General features: G+C 40.7%; 1 protein-coding gene across 2 annotated transcripts in view; it reads left to right on the top strand.

Annotated features, from left to right (window-relative positions):
- The window catches only part of SV2C (synaptic vesicle glycoprotein 2C), a 116,211-nt gene that overhangs the window by 14,181 nt on the left and 81,911 nt on the right, over positions 1-20,119 (top strand). For both annotated transcript variants that reach the window (XM_055699546.1, XM_055699547.1), the window contains exon 2: positions 10,415-11,118. In XM_055699546.1, the coding sequence (XP_055555521.1) occupies positions 10,539-11,118 (580 nt within the window). In that variant the 5' untranslated portion in view covers positions 10,415-10,538. The remainder of the gene's footprint in view (positions 1-10,414; positions 11,119-20,119) is intronic.

Here is a 20,119-nt window from a genome sequence, read left to right as displayed (position 1 = left end):
AATGCTTCTCCAACATCAAATCTGTATGAAAACTGGAGACTTTTCTTTTTCTCATATGGGCAGTTGTTCTTTAACCATTTTTAGCTAACCATTTAGGCTTTGTGACCTCTGGCTGTGTATGTAACCTGTCCTCCGGAGTCCACTGAGGCATCCCTTAGTCTCTTGTTTTCCAGACTGTATTCTGAACCTTTTCAGTTATTCTGTGAAAGTTACATTTTTATACTGTCTCATTCAGCACTTGACACTTTTAATTTATAAAAGTGACCTCTTAATTTAATATGGAACAATTGTTTATTTTTTTTTAAAGTGTGTGTTAGAATGATAGAATAATGTAGGTGGGGGAGGGGACCTCTGGAGGTCATCCAGTCACAAACCTGGACTTAACATAGCTCAGAGACTTGTCTGGTTGAGTTTTGAATAACTCCAAGCCTGGGGACCCCCAGACTCCTCTGTGCTGCCATTCCAGCCTTTCTGGGAAGAATTTCTCTGTTAAAACTGGCTGGACTTCCTTTACTGCAGCTTGCAGCTGTTTCCTCTTTTCTTTTTGTTCTTTACGTCTGAAAAGAGCTGCACCCCATTGTCTTTATAGTCCTTCATTAGATGATGGGAGGTGGTGAATAGATTCTTCCTTAAGCCTTCTCCTCTGCAGGCTGAGCAAACACAGCTCCCTCTCCTTGCATATCATGCATCTCAGGCACCTAACCAGCCAGGTGATCCTCTTCCTCTCCAGTTTGTCGTTACCTTTTTTAGATTATGGTGGTGGTGAGGGGTGTGAAATAGGACATGGTAGTCTAGGTGTGGCTACACAGGTAGAAGGGAAAAACTCCCTTCAGGCAGTGGGCAACACACCTGCTAATGCAACCCAGGACACCAGCCATCTGTCATGGCAGAAAGGGCGCTCTGCAGGTTCATGTTCAGCCTGTTGTTCACCTAGAACCTCAGGCCCATTTCTGCACTTAATGCAGTGACTTAAATCTAACCTATGTAAATATTGTTTTAATTCAGGGAATACATTACTTAAATTTGCATTTTGGTATAACCAGCTTAGTCAGATACAGCAATAACAAGCCCCTATATTAGAATAGTTATCAGAGAATGCTTTTTTGTTCATTTCCTTCATTGCTTTCTAGCACTAGCAGGATAAAAAACTGCAAACAAACCAGTCCATGCCACTGCGGTGGGTTGACCCTGGCTGGATGCCAGGTGCCCACCAAAGGCACTGTATCACTTCCCTCCTCAGCTAGACAGGGGAGAGAAAATCCACAAAAAGGCTTGTGAGGCAATATAAGGACAGGGAGAGATCACTCACCAGTTACCATCCTGGGGAAAACACACTCAGTTTGTGGACATTAATGTAGTTTATTACTGTTCAAATCAGACTAGGGTAATGAGAAAGAAAAACAGAATCTTAAAACACCTTCTTCTCAGTCCTCCCTTCTTCCTGGGCTCAGCTTCCCTCATGATTTTCTCTACCATCTCTTCCTGAGTGGCACAGGGGGTCAGGGAATGGGACAGGGCATGGGGGCTGTGGTCAGTCCATCACACGCTGTCTCTCCTTCTCCTTCCTCCTCATCCTCTTCGCCTGCTCCAGCTGGGTCCCCCACAGGGTCACAAGTCCTGCCAGGAAACCTGCTCCAGCATGGGCTGCTCTGTCTCCATGGGTCCACAGGTCCAGCCAGGAGCCTTCTCCAGTGTGGGCTCTCCATGGGGTCACAGCCTCCTTTGGACACATACACCTGCTCCAGCATGGGGTCCTCCATGGCCTGCAGGTGGATATCTGCTCCACCATGGACCTCCATGGGCTGCAGGGGCACAGGCTGCCTCACCATGGTCTTCACCACAGGCTGTAGGGGAATCTCTGCTCTGGTGCCTGGAGCACCTCCTGCCCTCCCTTTGCACTGACCTTGGGGCCTGCAGGGTTGTTGCTGTCACAGAGTCTCACTTCTCTCTTCTGGCTGCCATAGCAGGGTTTTTGCCCCTTCTTAAGTACATTATCCAAGAGGTGCTACCGCCTTCGCTGATGGGCTCGGCCTTGACCAGTGGTGGGTCCATCTTGGAGCTGGCTGTCACTGGTTCTGTCAGACACAGGGAAAGCTTCTAGCAGCTTCTCACAGAAGCCACCCCTGTAGCACCCCTGCTATCAAAATCTTGCCATGTAAACCCAACACAACCACCAAGCATAAGTGTATCTTTTTGGATTGAACTTGTGAATTCTCCCTGTCCAAAGTTAGTTGTTACTAATGATTTGATTATAGCAAAGCATTCCGTTATACATATGTATACCTAATATATTAATATATGTTAATTATATGTATGTATTAATAGAGATACCCATATCGATACATATATAAGTAAATTATTATTTTTTTAGCTACACTCACTGATGTGTTTCACGTTTTCCACCCAGGCTCATTTCATTTTACTTTACAACCAGAATTATTCCTTTTTTCCCCTCACTATTTAAGTGAAATCGGTGAATGCTCAGTTTCTTCTCAGTTGCCCACAGCTGAGCAGTCTTTCACCAGAAAAGTTTAGTATGTCATTCTTTTTTTGAGTATTTATCTCTTTTCAGAAGATACTTCGTCAAGGATGCTGGTTGAATACCAACGAGGAAATGGGCTTTCAGTCACAGAAAACACGATATATACTTTGTCACTTTTTTAGCTTGAGAGAGACAAACGTCTTTCACTGAAGGGGGAATAGGTTAACATGAGTGCTTGTGATTCTCAGAACTAGCATCAGTCTGATGTCAAGCTTGTGAAACAGAGATAAAATTGAAGTAGCAAGTTCCGCTGTTGCCATGCTGAAAATGTAGCAAAATACAGTATTTAGGAAATGAGAACTATGGAATCCTAAAGAAGGATTTTGATGTCTAACTTTTCATATCCTGTTACAAACAATAAAAAGTAACAAGTATTAAAAAAGAAAGCATGCATGCTTCCAGTGAATAGCAAAATGCTGGAAGGCAGCGTGGGTTACAAAACAGAGTGTTAAAGTAATGCTTTGCCAACAAACCACTACTCTCTTAGGAATGTTTATTGGCTGCAAAAGCTGATTCCCCATGAGGAGGTGAATATAAACCAGCAGCAGAGAAGGAGGGAGTTGGCAGACCCTGTTAGCTCAGAACTGAGAAGAGTCCTGGGACTTTATTCTGCAGGCACAGGGATGATGTGCCCCGGCAGAAAGCTGGCAGCACGGAAGGCTAATTCTTTACAGAAAGTTTTTCCCAGTGGGAGCTGAGACTGTGACCCTGTATTTCTTCCTGAAATGTAAAGAAGGCTTGCCTGCTTTATTCCAGGAAGAAAGGAAAGGCACTTAATTCCAGCTTGTAATACATCTTGCCCTACAAGATGCCCTTCAACCTTCCTGTGTTTTCCCTAAGCTCCAGCACTGTTCTGTGGCATCTGTCAGTCTAGTAGTTGTATGGTTGCTGTTTCGTAGTATGTGTGCATCACAGATTTGTGCCGTGTAATTTCAGAAATGGCTGCATGATTGGTTGAGTCTCGTCCTGTTGTATTTGCAGATTTTATTCCCTGGAGACTTTCTACAACACATTATTTCTTTATTTTTCTTCCAGGGTAGGACTCCTTGGCTATTTTCTTAGGGCTTCACTTCAGTCTCAGCACTTTTAAAATACATTTGTCTAGGTATTTTTCCCCAGGTTTTCTATCTGTCTTCTCTGTTATGAGGGGTATTACTTTTCTGTCTTCCTTTGACCTTCAGCCCTTCTTGACAGCTGGTGGGCCTTTACTTTCAGAGGAGACTCTTGTCTGATTTCGGTGCAGCAGAAAACATGACCATGGTAGATAGCAGAAACAGAGCAATAGCTGGTGTGATTTTGGTGGGGTTTTTTTGATCGGCAGTGTTGGGCAATGAAAACGTGCCTGTTCACCTGCTCTGTGCTATTCCCTCACTGTTAAAATGCAGGATGATTGTTTTTACTGTGATTCTGACCATTGAAAAGTACCATACATATTGGATGCGCATACCCTGATGTAGAAAGTGAATTTTCAAGAGAAGTAGGTATGAGAAGGGGGAATGGCTCTTGGCTCCAGTGGGAAATGCAATTTTCTTTCACTATGACAGTCTGAAAAGTGCAGAAACATGTTTAAATACATTTGGTTAAAATAAAATTTTTCAAAATAATGGAATTTCAACCTCACAAGATTTTGGTGGTCACTGAAGGTGGTGTGGTACAATATGCAATCTCATTAAATTTCACTGAAGAGACTTTATGTCGTCCACCTGACTGAAATTTCTCCTTCCTTGATTCTTGTCAATACTTATTGAACAAGTTGATGCATTTTTGTAACCACGACTCAACAGTGATCCTGGAAATGCTCATTTAAGAGGTCCACAGGATGCATGGAGGATTGTTCAAAGTGCAAATTAAAACCACAGTGTTGGAAGAGTGTTCCAACAGTCCTGCCTTGACTTTAATGAGAATGAATTTTTCAGTGTTTGCCGTGTAAAACCAGTAAGTAGCACCTTCATGTAGTCAGACAGTGATCAGACTGATTGCAAAATCAACAAAAGCAATTAAAACTCAAGTATTGAAGTAAAATAAGGCAAAAGAAGTACTTAGCATTAGATTTTTAAAAAAAGCTTATTAGTGAAGTTATTTTCTTTGTATGTGCTATTCTCTGTTGTTTACTGTGTAAAAGTTAACAAGGAATGTCAAAGTATGTCCTATTTTTTGTTCAGTCACCTTTTCCTAGAAAAGTAAGCTTTTGATTAAAAAAAATTCAAAGGAAAGGATCACTTCACTGCAATGTCTTTACAATTTTGCTGATACAAGTTAATATATAGATATGACTATTTCAGTTTTGTAACACTGTCTAGCCCTACTATTGTCGAGGGCATTGAGCTAAATGTACTTCTAAGAAATTAAATGTATTAGTAAGTATTTCAACCAGAAAGTAGATAACATCTTCCCTTGCTGTCAGTAATAAAGCTATTTTGTAGGTCAAAAGAAAGCATGAAAAGAGCTTAATAAGGGAGCATGGACCACAGATGAATCCTTGATCAGACTGTGACCTTAGGTGGAACTATGCATCAGAGGGGTTTAGAAGCCCAAGTGTAATTAATGACAGCCAGCTGAATCAGACATGTCTGCATCACTGTTTAAAAGGATGGCGGTGCTCATAAAACTTACCAGCATTCTGGCATCCTCCTTCAGGATATTCTTTGAAAGATATTTAGAGCATAGAAGTAATGCAGAGGAGTAATAATAGTGCGAGTATAAAATGAAGAGTGGCCCATCTCCTAAATTTGCACCTATCATTTTCTACTCTGGCTTCCTTGGTTAAAGGAGAATTAATTTTTACAATATTATTGAATATTTTATCATAGATTATTCAGTTAAGATTTCCTGATTTTCACTGGGCAGAGTTTTTTATTTTTGCTCTTACAAATGCATTTGGTCTGATTTCATTGTACCATTAGCTTTTTGGGTTTGTACTGATTTAAGTAGAGCTTTTGCAGATCCTGCTTCTATGCTTACATATTCAGCTGTAAGTGAGGAGGAATTAGGCCCATAGTCAAAAGCACTGTGAGAAAAGCATTAGTAGAGTTATTAAGTTTCAGTGATACTTTGAGGCCCGAAGAGCCAGTTAAAGATAATATTTTTTGTTAATGGCTGACGTACACAGAAAAAAATGAATGTGTTCAGGCAAAGATGTCCTTTTTTTCTAATAAAGGTTATAAAATTTCAAGCAAAAATGAGTTAAAACCAATTCCTCTGGTTTTATTCTAATTAGATAGGTAGGTTAAACAGTTTAAGAGAAGCTGGGTAGGCAGAGCAGATAGTGAAGAGAAGTAAACAGTTATGTTGTTCACTGAGGAGGGAAAAGAATGAAATGGGAAAGGAGAGATTGCAGTGTACCACAAAACCCCCATGTCTGCTGAAATCTCTGATGTATACTTACATTAATGAACTCCCGGGTTCATCTTGTGTACATGTTTTTTGGCTGCCCTGAGGATGAATAGTGATAAGTGCTGGTTCAGGGCAAGTGGTGAGAATGCCATTCAAACTGGGAGAGGTTTGGGGACTGCCGCTGCTGGTGGCACTGCAGCCTTACACTGCAGCCGTGATTTACATGGCTTTGGAGGTGCAGCCTGGGTGTGTGACTTTCAACACAAGAGAAAGAAAATTTGCTTAGACTGTAGAAGCTTGTCTTTTAATCTGCTGACATTATCCAAAAAGAGCCCCATTCTCACCAGCTTTGGTGTCAGCTCTTATTTATTTTAAATAAATAAATACCACTAATAATAAATATATATAGTGCCTCTATAATTAAATACCTTTTTTTTGAGGTATCTATTCTTTATAGGGGCAAACTGAAGCACATACTACCCTAGAACAACTTCTGGAACAGTTTTGTGCATGAAGAAATGGGAGGAAGTTTGTAGGTATCCCAGTAAATTCAAGTGGCTCAGGTTTGTGGTGACTTGTAGGATTGCATCCTTCATGGTATTTGAACTGTACCATGCAAAAATCATTGGAGAACTTTAGTAAAATTTGAATACCACTGTTCTTTGTCATGACACAGCAATGCATAATACTTTTCTATTTTTTCTTAACCTTTTTTTTATAACTGAGAGCATATGCAAGAAAAAATATCTTCTGTTTGTGAGTTCACATAGTTCAAGTGCCTATATTTCACCTGGAAATAAAATCACCTGACACATCAGAGTAGTGTAATTAGAAGTAATTATGATCTAACAGAAGATTATAACTTCAGATGAAGACTGACTTGGAACAACAGATAAACTCAGAAGAAACAAAACACTTGTAACCATGCAAAGGTCATTGATAGTAAAAAATGAGAGTACAAAAACCAGAATCAAAGTGTTGGATAAAATGTGTATTTTAAAAAGCATCAGCTTAAATAAGAAATGTTTTTCAGTATTTTCTTTTTCTTTGACAAGGAATTACAGATTTAAAAAAAAAAAAAAGCAGGAAAGATCCTATATTAGTTTCCCAAGTGTATCGAAAATGCCATAGCTCTGTTTCAGTGTGACTTCCAGGTCTATTCTGAAAAATGTGTTATCTGAAGATATGCATATAGTTAATATCATGGTTTGTTAGTCTTCATTGAATCTTCTCATGGCTTATGTTAGGCAAAGATGTGAGTCTTGTGGAAATGGGTTTTCTGACATCCCATAGATTTGCATCTTCATGGGACCTCACTGATTTAGTTTGCAGTGTCCGACCTTTATTTCAGATGTAGAGCAATATGTACAGTGGTAACTACACTGAGAATTGTGAATATAATAGAATGGAAAAGAATAAACATTAGTGCAAACAAGTAATTTGATATTTTGTACATGCATCTTTGAATGTTTTGGAAAAAATAATTCTGTAGGCTTTTCTTGAAGTATTGTTTTTATTTCAGATGAAATCACTATTTTCCTGGGATATTTGTTTGGTTTTTTTACTTGAATAAGAATGTGATGTTTAGTTTAGTAAAAATGAGCAGGCTTGTTGGTTAAGACAGCTGGTACAAACAAGAATATATGGTTAGACTCTTGTCTGAGCTTTTGCTGCTTTATGCTACTGAGGTAGTTATTAATCTTCACTTTTTCAGATTTTCCAGTTACTTCCTTGTAGTCAATCAGTCCAACATAATTAAAAGGGTGGGGAGCTATCATGCATGGGCTGTAAATAATTCCTCTTTGTACTTACCATGCTTAAGGCAGGGATTCCAGTTCATTGAGAAAGCAAAGCTGTTTAAAAGAGCAGTGTTCAAATTAGGTGTACTGCTTGGAAACTTAGACAAGATAAGGAGAAATTTCTGATTTCATACTCAGTACATCTTTCTGTCTGCCCAGACAGAAATTTGACTTAGTTTATGTGCAGGTTTTTGCTGGCAGACTTATGCTATTAATGAGTTTGAACGGGTGTAATTCCTTATTAACATACCTGGTCTGTCTTAAACTACAGTGTAGGCTCAGCTCCTTTTGCAAATTTTGTGTTTTTAGAGTCTGCTGAACTCATAAGACAGGTGTACTGTAGGAGTACAAAGCACAGTTTTGCCAGTGTCAGTATTTAGTCTTTATGTTCCTTTAGTATTCCTAAACTCCTGCACTCTTCCCTCCATAGACATACCCTACAGTTAAATGGAATTTGACAAGTAAAAATCCTTAAAAGAAGACTGATCTCACTGAGGAAAAAACCCACAGTAATCCAAGAATTAGAGGAGTTCAGAGTTTAGGTTAAATAGGAAGCATGCACATTCTAAAATAATCTAAAATGGTCACAATCTAGGAACAACTTTATAATCGTTAAGCTTTAGAGGAGTACCTGTTAAGAGTTCATGATGTTCTTGAAAGTGTTTGTAGAAGGCTACAGCAGACCAAGGTGAATGTTTTTATGCATTGAGTGTTCATTAACTGTTAGTAGATACTGTAGTCACACACAGGGAACAGCAAGGATCAGATGCTTAATTCAGTAAACAATAACTTCTAAGGAATGCCTTGAAAACTGAAAAGCTGTAATTAGAGAAAATGTCTTAGCATAAAAGATTCACCAGGATGACCAGCTTAGGAGAATCATCACGTACCTGAAACCAGCCTAAAATTTTCAGCCATAAATATTACATCTTGGCTTTTTTAAGACTGCATTTCTCTTCCAGTAAATGCTTCGGTTTGCATTGAATAGTTGAATAGTGCCATTATATCTGATTTCTTTGAGAAACATTCAGAGTGTTTGAAATTAATCTAGAGGAAGGTACTACAAACACATTTTCCACTATAGGTAAATTTCTATAGACATAAAAAAGGCTGGGGAAATATCTTTTTAGCTTCTTATTACCTTCATGTCTGTGTGATTTTAGGCTTGGTTTTCTTTCATCAGAAGTACATCATGTCCTTAGTTTATCTAATGCAGTCTGTAATTCTTTCTATGCCTCAAAACAGTATCAGTCTCAAAATTGATGCATAGAACATACTTCTGGGGACAGTGTTTGCAACTGAATGAGTAAAGAACCGCTTCTGAAAGCACTACCGTGGTCTTCTTCCATGGAGCTCAGGGGACAGTCCACACTACTTTAGCAAAGGGAATAGGACTTGCTTCAGAAATTTCTAGACATTTATTCTTACTCCTGCATTACATCTGACTGACTCCTTGGTTGTGCTGCTGCAGCTTTCTCTGAGGTTATGCTGGAAAATAGATCAGTAAAATTATCTCAGTTAAAAATAAACTTTTCCCTAAGCTGGAAGCAGGCAGTGTTTTCTTGGGAGCACTGCTACAGAAATTTTAGCCTGCTTTCTGCTGGTGGTGAGGCTTCTGCAATCCTGCTGCAGTGCCCAGATTCACCCTCTCCTTAACATTAGAAACGTGAGTAACGGTGAAGTTTTGTAATTGATTTCAGCTGTTCGGACTATGGACTGTTGCCAAAGAAGGATCCTGCATTTTGTCCCTCCCTCTCCTTGCGTGCGGCTGCCACTTCTTTCTACTACCTTTGATCATGCAGATGTGTGATGAGCAGCTTCCCTTGCTGATACGCCTGAAAACTGCCTGGAAAAGGAGGGAGCCATTAGTCTCTGGCCAAATAACCAAGCTGCTGTTGACTCATTGTGTCTGCATTTGTGATCTTTAGCTGCATAAAGGAAGAGATGGAAAGGAGAGGAGGGAGTGGGGCTGGGACAGAACGTCATGGTGGTCTCATGCAGCTAGATTGTGGTGAGCTCGTCCATACTAACACACTCTGTGGTAAATTAGCTGGTGACAGAGTTTCAACAGGCTGCCTCTACTGTGGCTGTGGGCAGGGGAGAGAGGGATGTGTCTGTCCATGGTTTAGATATTGGAAATCTTCAGAGTGTGAAAGTGCCACTAATGCCATCAACCCAACTCCCTGCACTGATTTTTTTTAGGGTGGGACTACATATTGCTAAGACTTGATGTGAATGCACTGTGAATCCAATGGCCAAGCTCGGTCAACTTTGAGAGACTGGCACAGATCTCAGGAATATTAACTCCGTAGCGGTTTGTGTAGTGGGAGGCTGAACAGAGGGCAGATATTTCGTGGTGACTCATTGAGAGAAAAGCTAATATTTGTAGGCTTTTATTACATAGCAGGGAATTCAAATGGGGAAGGACACTGCAGACAGAGTCAATATGATTTATGGTGCATGGAATTGCTTGTTTCGTCTCAGAATAAAACCTGGTATCCATTGAAAGATTAGAGTGTAATAAATTTCATTCTGAAAACTGATAGAGATACTAGTTTTCTCTTCAGGGTATTTTCCTTGAAACGTGGGATATTTTCATCTGTGAAGGAAATCCAGGTTTGTATATTTGAAGCCTGGAGCTGTGCTGTCTGGTGCTTAAAGTTTGGTATGTTACTTTATCAGTGTGAAGAAGCAACTAACAAGGAGCAAAGTGTAAACTTGTTTCTCTCATATTTTGCAGGTTGAATATTACAGCTGCACCTGTACTTGGGCTTTTTCTGCTGATGTCCAACACGCAATAGATATTCTAAACAGTATTCAGCAGGTCCCTCTGCAGCATAACAGCAATCCTTCTTTGATACAAGATGGAGGAGACATACAAAGATAGGACTTCATTAGTGAAAGGGGCAAAAGATATTGCCAGAGAAGTGAAGAGGCAAGCAGTAAAAAAAGTTAATAAAGCTGTTGACAAAGCTCAGGATGGCTACACACAGAGGTCCTACAACAGGTTCCAGGATGAGGAAGATGATGATGATTACTATGTCCAAGGAGGAAATTATGGTGTAGAAGCTAATGATGATGAAGGATCAAGTGAAGCAACTGAAGGGCATGATGAAGATGATGAAATTTATGAAGGGGAGTATCAGGGAATCCCTAACATGGGGCAGGGCAAGGATGGCATAGTGGCCTTAGGCCAGCCTATGCATGATGAATATAAGGATCGTCATGAACTGGAAACAGAGAGGAAAGCTGATGAAGAAGAGCTAGCACAGCAGTACGAACTAATAATACAAGAATGCGGCCATGGTCGTTTCCAGTGGGCCCTCTTCTTTGTGTTAGGAATGGCCCTAATGGCTGATGGGGTTGAAGTTTTTGTAGTAGGATTTGTGTTGCCCAGCGCTGAAACAGATATGTGTATCCCCAATTCTGGGTCAGGATGGCTTGGTGAGTAAAGTCTTCATTCTGTCTTTGTGCTATCACAAGTGTTGCTTACAGTATGCCTAAATATGTATTTGTCAACACCAATGCTTATCTAAAAATATGTTTGTACCAAATAGAAATAAGTAATCCACAAAGTGCATTTACAGCTAATACGGATTTAATGAAGACTGTAATTTTATTTTTTAGATAGTTGTTTTCTTTCTCAGTCATTAAGTATAAATAAATCATTAAAATGGAACACTGCACAGCAAAAAGAGGAGAGGGATACATCTTGCTCTCACATGCAAGAGCAGACATCCAGATGAACTAATTGGGGAAAAAAACCAAGCAGAAACCACAGTCCGAGTATTGGAGTTCTGCTTGATTTATACAGGCAAAATAAAGAGCAGGTGAAACAGTTGTCATACTGTGTAGGAGCCTTCCCAAGGGCAAGGTGGAATGTAACCTGGGAAATGCAGGAAATCCAGGGAAAAGTCTGTCTAGTCTTTTGTCTTTTAATCCTTTTAATCCCAGTGATTGTTCACTATCCAAAAAGTATAATGTTTATTTTGAGTTGCAGGGGGACAGACATCAGCAGGACAAATGGCTGAAGATGAGCTTGGGGTATGCTTTTTATGGCCATTCAGTTGATGGGCATGGGCTGCATCTCATCCTGTTGCCTCTTCCTTCCTGTAGTGCGGCAAATAGGCAGGCTGAGCCAGCCCTGTGTGACTTGTTGATAGCAGCACGCTGCGAGCAGGTCCATGCTTGCCCTCCCAGGGCCTGCTTGGGCCCAGCAAATAAAGCAAGGCTCTCATGGGGTAGAGCTGTGGAGAAAGGGTGTAGTAATGGTCCCCTGGGGGAGGGGGGAGGTAGGAGCATGGGGCTTGGGACATGGCAGAAAAAGGAACACGTACAACATAGACAAGCAGCTTGGACCTGAAGGACCCATGCTATTACAGAAAAGGAGGGCTTCTTTTAAAATATTTAGGAACCTTTGCCTTCTGGCAGATATACTACTGTTTGTTCCCTGCATCTGTACAGTGCATAGTTCTGTTGTGCCAGTCTAATTTTAACTTAGCTCAGTTTCCTGATTTTATTCTGTTGTTCACTGTCAATTAGAATAAGATACCAACTGCATCAAAATTAGATCCAGAATTTTAAATAGCAGAAGGCTATTTGTGCAATTTAAATAACGCAGAAGCCTTCTAGGTAGACCATGACAGGTTGGATTCCTGATGTATTGATACTAGCAGTTTGGCTCCATAGGTTTCAATAAAATCGACCATAGCCACCCTCATTTATATCTGTAAGCTTCCCTTCATGTCAGTGGATCATGCGTGGAAACAGGAGCTGAGTTCTCAGATGGCTGTGTCCTCTGAGGCATTCCTTGCCATGTGATCATTTGTTGTTAGAAATTAACCACTCTCCCTGCTTCTACAGTGCAGTGGTTAAACTTCTAATAAAAAAAATTACATTGTCTAATATTGCAAACAATGTAAATATTGTTTGGTACTTTTTGTTTACGCAAATTTACAAACATTGTCTTTGTCATGCTTGGACCTGTGAGTTTTCAGATCTACTTCTTACAGAAAGAAGGTGCATAAACATGTCTATTTATAGGCATTTTGGAGCTCTGTAAGTGATTGGAAGAGCAGAGAGAAAGAAGATAAACCAAAACAACCTAAACTGGTATCTCTAGATAAATGTTACTGCGTCAGTGCAGATAACACAGAATACATTTTAGAAAAGCAGTGTACGCCCAGCTTGCTTTTAATGTGATTTTGCTACCCAATACTTGGCAGTTGAGGACATCTTTAAACTCGAGTAATCATTTTTTTTTTAGTCCTCTCTATGACTGGAACAAAAATGATGGATCACAAGCCCGTTCTTAAATTACTGATAACCCTGTTTGTTTTACCACATGCACCCTCCCAACAAATTGAACTGTCAGATTTGTCTTTGTTCTCCAGGTTGATAACAATACTTTTAAGGGTAGCTACCAAATCAGTCTGCAGTTAGCTTGTATGGGGTTAGAGAAATGAACAAGGTCATGCAACATTAAGAGGGAGCTTGGTGATGCTTACATATCTAGCAGCTGACTGATCCACATATGCAGTTCTTTTCACTTACATTAAGTGTTAAACTGGGAAATAGATCTTTTCATATTTAAGACATTCTGAACACTTTAGTACTCCTGGCTTCTCTGATTGTCAAGTTATGAGTGTGGAGAACATGGCTGTAATGCTTTTTCTTTGTTACACCTGCTATATAGAGTTGAAATTTAGGGGTAAATACATTATATTTTCTAAAAAAAGCATCTCATTTAAACAGTTGCAGTAAGCATTACGTTGGTGACTTGAATTGGAAGTGGGGAGTATTGTCCCTGCAAGAGCAGGTGGCCATGGGGATTCGCAGCCACCTGTCAGTCTGACACATGTCAAGAAAAGGGTTGAGGATTTCCCTGTCACTAGGCTTCTTATGATGCCGTTTGAAGATATATTGGAATGACTCTTGACAATGTTTAACTACAGTTCAGTACAGAAACTGTTAAATACCGTGTGTGTGTGTGTGTGTGTGTGTGTCTTGCTGACAAAATTAAGGAAATAACTTGGGAAGGTTTAAGTGTGCAAGCAATGTATTCTCATGCCTAAAATACAGAAGTTGTAATGCATATCCCCGTATCTTCCTGTTATGGCATTAGCAGACAAATGATTCTATGCTAAAAGATTAACATAAAAAAGCAGGAAATAACAGAGATAAGCAGTTTCTTTCCGAGTGTGTATCAAAGGCATTGCAACATGTGGTGGTTCTATCAATAGTTTCACAGAAATTTTATTACTTGCCCATTGCTAATAGAAATGTATCGTAGGCTGCAGTTCATCAGTACATATTGCTTATAACCAGTGTAGATATACAGCCTTTGCAGACAGCATAACCTTAATTCCAGTGATAGAAAATATTCATCACGACAGTGAATGCTTAGTGAAAGCATTTTTGTATGATCATAACTAGGCCCTCACAGCCATGCATTTCAATTATTTTGCTGTTGTGATTTCACATCATAATTACATCCTAACTGGGGTCTTCCAGACAGGCATAATTTTTTTTCATTATTATAATTCCATAATCCGTAGGGCTTTAATGTTGTTAGAATACTAATTCATGGAACCAGTGCTAAGAGTTATAAGGTGGACACACACACAATATTTATTTTCCAGGTAATTTTCTAGACTATTTAGAAACACACTAAGAAAGAACGTGTTAATTTGTCATTGAAAAAGCACTCATTGACTCAGTTGTAAAAACTGATTTGTCATATGTCGTGCCATGATACTTTACTAGGGAACATGAACTAATTAAAAGCAGGTGGCAATCAATATTCATAGAGCCTTCTCGTTGCTTTTTTTTATTTATTTATTTACTTGCACCAGGGCAGTTTCTCAAATTCCTTCTCTATTGACCCTTGTATGAGCTTGAGGTCACCACTGATTGATCACCAGCCGCATTTCAGAGCCCATAAATTCATGTGATGAAAGTGCTGATCAGAATCATGAACTAGTTTCTTGATGCCTTTTGAGTTAAACAATAAAGTAATACATTTTTTAAATTTCCAAGTAGCTGTTTTATTAAAAACAGGGAAGTTCATTTGCTTAAACTCTCACGAGATTACAGTGACGTGTCACTAACGGTGAGGGAAAGGCCTCCATTCCCTGCTTCACAACCTGGCTGTACTTGTCAGGTCTTGTATGTGTGGATCCATGTTGACCTTGGGTTCTGGGACCGATGAGGCAGGACTCTGCCTTCATGAGACAGGTTGTAGGCTCAGGCCTGAAGATGTTGTTTTAACTCCTTTCCTGCTTGCATCTTATCCCTTTGGTTTTACACGTAGCTCAGAACTGAACTGATTTTAGGTTAATTCTCTGGGTTCTGATTTAGATGTACTTTTCTACATTACTTTGTTTCTATGTCTTTGCATAAAGATTGGTCTTCAGTTTTATAACTTTTTTTTTTTTGGTAAGATTTCAATTATGGCTTTTTCTTTCCTCATCTCAGCATCTGAAATAATGAAACATTCTTCCTAAGCTGGGCAATGATAGCCTTTCCTGACTATATCTGTTCAGGGTGCCATACCACTTCTGTCTTCTCACCAGTTCTCCATGGAACCTGTAGAGTCCTCGCCTTCATGTGCAAGACTTTTGATAGCTGTACTGCTGTCAGTGTTGCTAACAGTAGATACAGGCTGACTTCTGCATGACTGGCCCACGATGCCAGTCTTCATGGCACTAGTTGGCACATTTTTCAGACAGATACCACACAGCTGCTCGATCATTCCCCCCTCACCCAGCGGAGCGGGGAGGAGACTCAGAAAGGAATGTAAAACTTCAGGGCTGAGATAAGAACAGTTTAATAACTGAGATAAAATAAAAATGAAAGAACAATAATAATAATAACAGGTATAATGAAAAGGGGGGAGAAAGGGAATGAAATCCAAAGGTAAGAGAGAAAACAAGTGATGCACAATACAGCTGCTCCCCACCTGCTGACCCATGCCCAGCCAGTCCCCCAGCAATGGTTGGCCCACCCCAGCCAGCCCCCCCAGTTTATACTCCCAGCACGGTGCCCCATGGTATGACATACCTCTGTGGCTAGTTCGGGTCAGCTGTCCTGGCTGTGTCCCTCCCAGTGACTGGTGCCTCTCCAGCCCTCTGGCTGGCAGGGCCTGAGAAACCAGAAAGGCCCTGACCCAGTACAAACATTATCCAGGAACAACCAAAAATATCAGCATGTAATCAACATTGTTCCCACACCAAATCTAAAACTGCACTAGCCACCAAGAAGAAAATTAACTCTATCCCAGGTGAAACCAGGACACCCTGCTTTTAGCAGGGGTTCAGACTAGAGCTCTCCAAAGGTCCCTTCCAACCCAAGTTTTTCTGAGTTCATAAAAAAATCCCCAAACTGTAAAATACACCACTTCCAGCTTCCTATAACTAAAAAAGATATTGCATTTTTTACACTTGACAACATTTAAAGGAAAGAGTGTTCTGAACTCATGGATCATGCACAGGCTTGCTGCTTTAAACGCAGACTGGGGTCTAAATTCATTTGGGCAAGATCATATAGTTTGAGTTATTTGTTCTCTTCTGTGCCTGTATGGATTGTCTCTGGATCTGGCAGAAATCTGGGAGCGTGTGACAATATGTCAGTGAATAAAGGAATGCAGGACCCAAGTCTGACAGGACCATTTTGTAAACATTCAGGCATCTGCATGCCTAGCAGGGTTTTTTGATAGGTTTCCTTCATGTAACCTGTTATTGAAGCAACAGATTTCACTTTTAGAGAGATTTCTGCTGCTGTGGATGTTCAAAGTAAAATGATCTTAAGCAACGTTTTATATGGAGTTCTTTTTGATGTTCAGTGCTTGTGATATTCCTTTGTTTTCCTACCTATTAAGTAGCTATAAATTCTCTGTGTAGGCCAGATATGTACAGACATTGTGATTTGGAGGGGAGAAGGAGATTTCTTAGAATTGCTGATGTTTTTTGAGGACTGTGACTTAATATGGAAACTAAACATTTTGTCTTGGCTAATTGATGGTTGGAGTAAAAATTATATCACAGGAATTTTCTTTTTGCCAACTATAAATAAATATACTTTTGAAGTTTTAAAAAAGGCCACAAACCCTAAATGTATTGATCTTAATGATCAATTAAGATTACTCTTGTTTATGATTTCATTAAAATTATTTTTAACCAGCCCCATTTTTGCTAGGTTAAGTTATGGTTGTGGCTTAACTGAAATTCTATGTTCAGGGCCGAGTCCAGAATTCAAAGACTGAAAACCGAGGAAGAATAATACTGAGCAGCTGATACTCTGGTTTTCATTTTTTCTTAAAATTCAAACATTTAAGACTTTATTTCAAAACAAAATCTACTTCTGATATTCCCTTATCTACTCAATTCCAGTGATACTTAATGTCATGCAGAAGACATGAAGAGTTAACCATGTATTTCACACTTCTTTACTTATTAAAAGGTCTGCATTTTAATAGATTGTTACAAACCATCCTTATACAGCAGTGAGTAAAATTCCTTCTGCAGCTGTACGTAGGCATCTATGTATAGCCCTGTTCTCTTTTATTGTTAAATATTACTATAGGTCATTAGATACAGGTGAGCTTTATTGCCTGTTCCTGCATAGAATACAGTAGGAGAAAGTGAATGTCTTCCAGTTATATCCCAGTTATTAACACAGTACAGATTTGTGATGACATAGTAGATCACAAGTGACATAACATAAAGGAAAACCAGGATCTGCTACTCTATATTTTACTATCATATGCAACTAGTAGATGTCATCCTGTAAAGCTGAAACTGCCAGGGGAAGATCCATATTTTTGTTATGGAAAGCATGTTGAAGTTCTTTTTTTAAATTATTTTAGACTTCAGGGGTAGAGGAAGAGATTCAGAACTGATTTCTTAATGTGGACTCCTGGCTGTGGTATAAATTTTATTGAAGAGAGCACAGAAGTTAAAATCTTAGGTACTTACATATGGTCTGAGAAGGTGAAAGCTGGTCTGTAGGATTAAAGTCTTATTTCTTCAGAAGGAGACGCCAGAAATACAAATGTCATCATGCATTCTGTTCACCTTTGGTACAGTTCAGTTCCTTAGCAATGACATTATGAAAGCATTCCTACTACACTGTTTTTCTGCTTGCCTTCCAAACACAATTATTTGAGGAAGCAAAACTGAGACAGATCCTTCACTGTCCTAAGCAGCTACATTATGTAGACCAGTGGAGATGGTGGTTAGATTTGGTTTTCTTTTCAGAGAGGAAAAAAGGGACAGTGGAGAGAGAATGCAATGTAGATTATGTCTGTTAGGAACTGGACTAAATCCGTTCATGTGATGTAATACCAGAATCAGCCATCATGAGTTTATGAAAGGCAGGTCCTCCTTGACGATCCTGATCTCCTCCTGTGACAAGATGACCCACCTAGCAGATCAGGGAAAGGCTGTGGATGTTGTCCACCTGGACCTTAGTAAAGCCTTTGACACTGTCTCCCACAGCATTCTCCTGGAGAAACGGGCTGCTCGTGGCTTGGAGAGGTGTACTCTGCTCTGGGTTAAAACTGGCTGGACGATGAAGCCCAAAGAGCGGTGGTGAATGGAGTTACATCCAGCTGGCGACCAGCCACAGGTGGTGTTCCCCAGGGCTCGGTATTGGGGCCCGTCCTGTTTAGTGTCTTTCCCAATCATCTGGGCAAGGCAACCAACTGCACCCTCAGCAACTTTGCAGATGACACCAAGCTGGGCAGCAGCGTTGCTCTGCGGGAGGGCAGGAGGCTCTGCAGAGGGGTCTGGACATGCCGCACCGATGGGCCGAGGCCAGCTGGATGAGGTTCAAGAAGGCTCCGTGCCGGGTCCTGCACCTGGGTCACACCAGCCCCACACAGCGCTACAGGCTGGGGCAGAGCGGCTGGAAAGGGCCTGGTGGGAAAGGGCCTGGGGGTGCTGGTCGGCAGCCGGCTGGGCATGAGCCAGCAGTGTGCCCAGGTGGCCAAGGAGGCCAGCAGCACCCTGGCTGGTGTCAGGAGCAGTGTGGCCAGCAGGGCAAGGGAAGGGACTGTCCCCCTGCACTGGGCACTGGTGAGGCTGCACCTCGAACCCTGTGTTCAGGTTTGGGCCCCTCACTGCAGGAGGGACGTAGAGGGGCTGCAGCGTGTCCAGGGAAGGGCAGCGGGGCTGGGGAAGGGTCTGGAGCACAAGGCTTGTGAGGAGCAGCTGAGGGAACTGGGGTTGTTTAGTCTGGAGAGGAAGAGGCTCAGGGGGGACCTTACTGCTGTCTAAAACCACCTGAAGGGAGGCTGTAGGCAGGTGGGGGTGGGTCTCTTCTCCCAGCTAACAAGCAATAGGACAAGAAGAAACGGCCTCAAGTTACTCCAGGGGAGGTTTAGATTGGGTATTAGGAAAAACTTCTTTACTGAACGGGTGGTCAGGCATGGGAACAGGCTGCCCAGGGAGGTGGTAGAATCACCATCCCAGGAGGTGGCGAAAACATGCATAGATGTGGTGCTTTGGGACATGTGGTGGACTTGGCAGTCCTGGGTGAATGGATAAATTTGATGATCTCAGAGGTCTTTTCCAACCTAAATGATTCTATGATTCTATGAATATCATGGGCATGTCACAAAACAGGACCTTGGAAATGCAGTGTACTCTTCAGTCCTCTGTGCTGTTGCAGGGTCCCATTATAAGCTAGTATTTAATGTGGGTCACAGCTACACTCATTTTCTGAGGATGATGTTGCTCTCAAACCACCTTATTGAAGCCAGTGTTAACAGGGAGAACCGTACCACCACGTCAAATGTTTTTCCTTTCACGGTGTTCCTGCACACAACTTTACTGAGGAATACAAGCTATTGGACATCTTTAACTTAACATGTTCACTCTTTGCTTTTAAGAGGTTTACCATTCAGCCTGGGGTTAAATATAGTATTTCCTGGAATCACTAACAGTTTCAGTCATGCAGTTTAAACCTGAGTAATGTACTCAATACAATACCAGATGAAATGACTGCATTGCAGTTCATAGCTTATAGCCTTCGTGCTTGCATGCATTTTCAGCATAGCCAAATGCTGTTTTAACCAACTCATCTTTGAAAGCTTCGTAAGTAATGTCATAATTATTACTTTTTTTTAGTTAAATGGACCTAATTACACTTGTATAGCTTGGAATAATGTCAGAGATCATTCAGTGTACGCACAGCCTTTAAAGTAGTAGGTCACTTTTTGAGCAAGACATTGGTTGCCAGAACACAGCGTTTTTTCAGGGTTTAAGCTATGCTTGCTTCAGCTGAATTCAATGAGTACAGTGGATACTAGGAAACTTGCTTCAATTATAATGACGAAAAAATGCAGCCTGCAACTGGGATATGTATGTAGTTGTGAAGATTTTATGAGTAGCTAGTAAGATACTTGTACATATAACTACTTACAAATATGCATTACCACCATGTG

The sequence above is a fragment of the Falco cherrug genome, chromosome Z (assembly GCF_023634085.1).
Source record: "Falco cherrug isolate bFalChe1 chromosome Z, bFalChe1.pri, whole genome shotgun sequence".
Taxonomy (NCBI): Eukaryota; Metazoa; Chordata; class Aves; order Falconiformes; family Falconidae; genus Falco; species Falco cherrug.
Note: the sequence above shows the minus strand (reverse complement) of the source record. Positions and strands in the feature narration are given on the sequence as shown.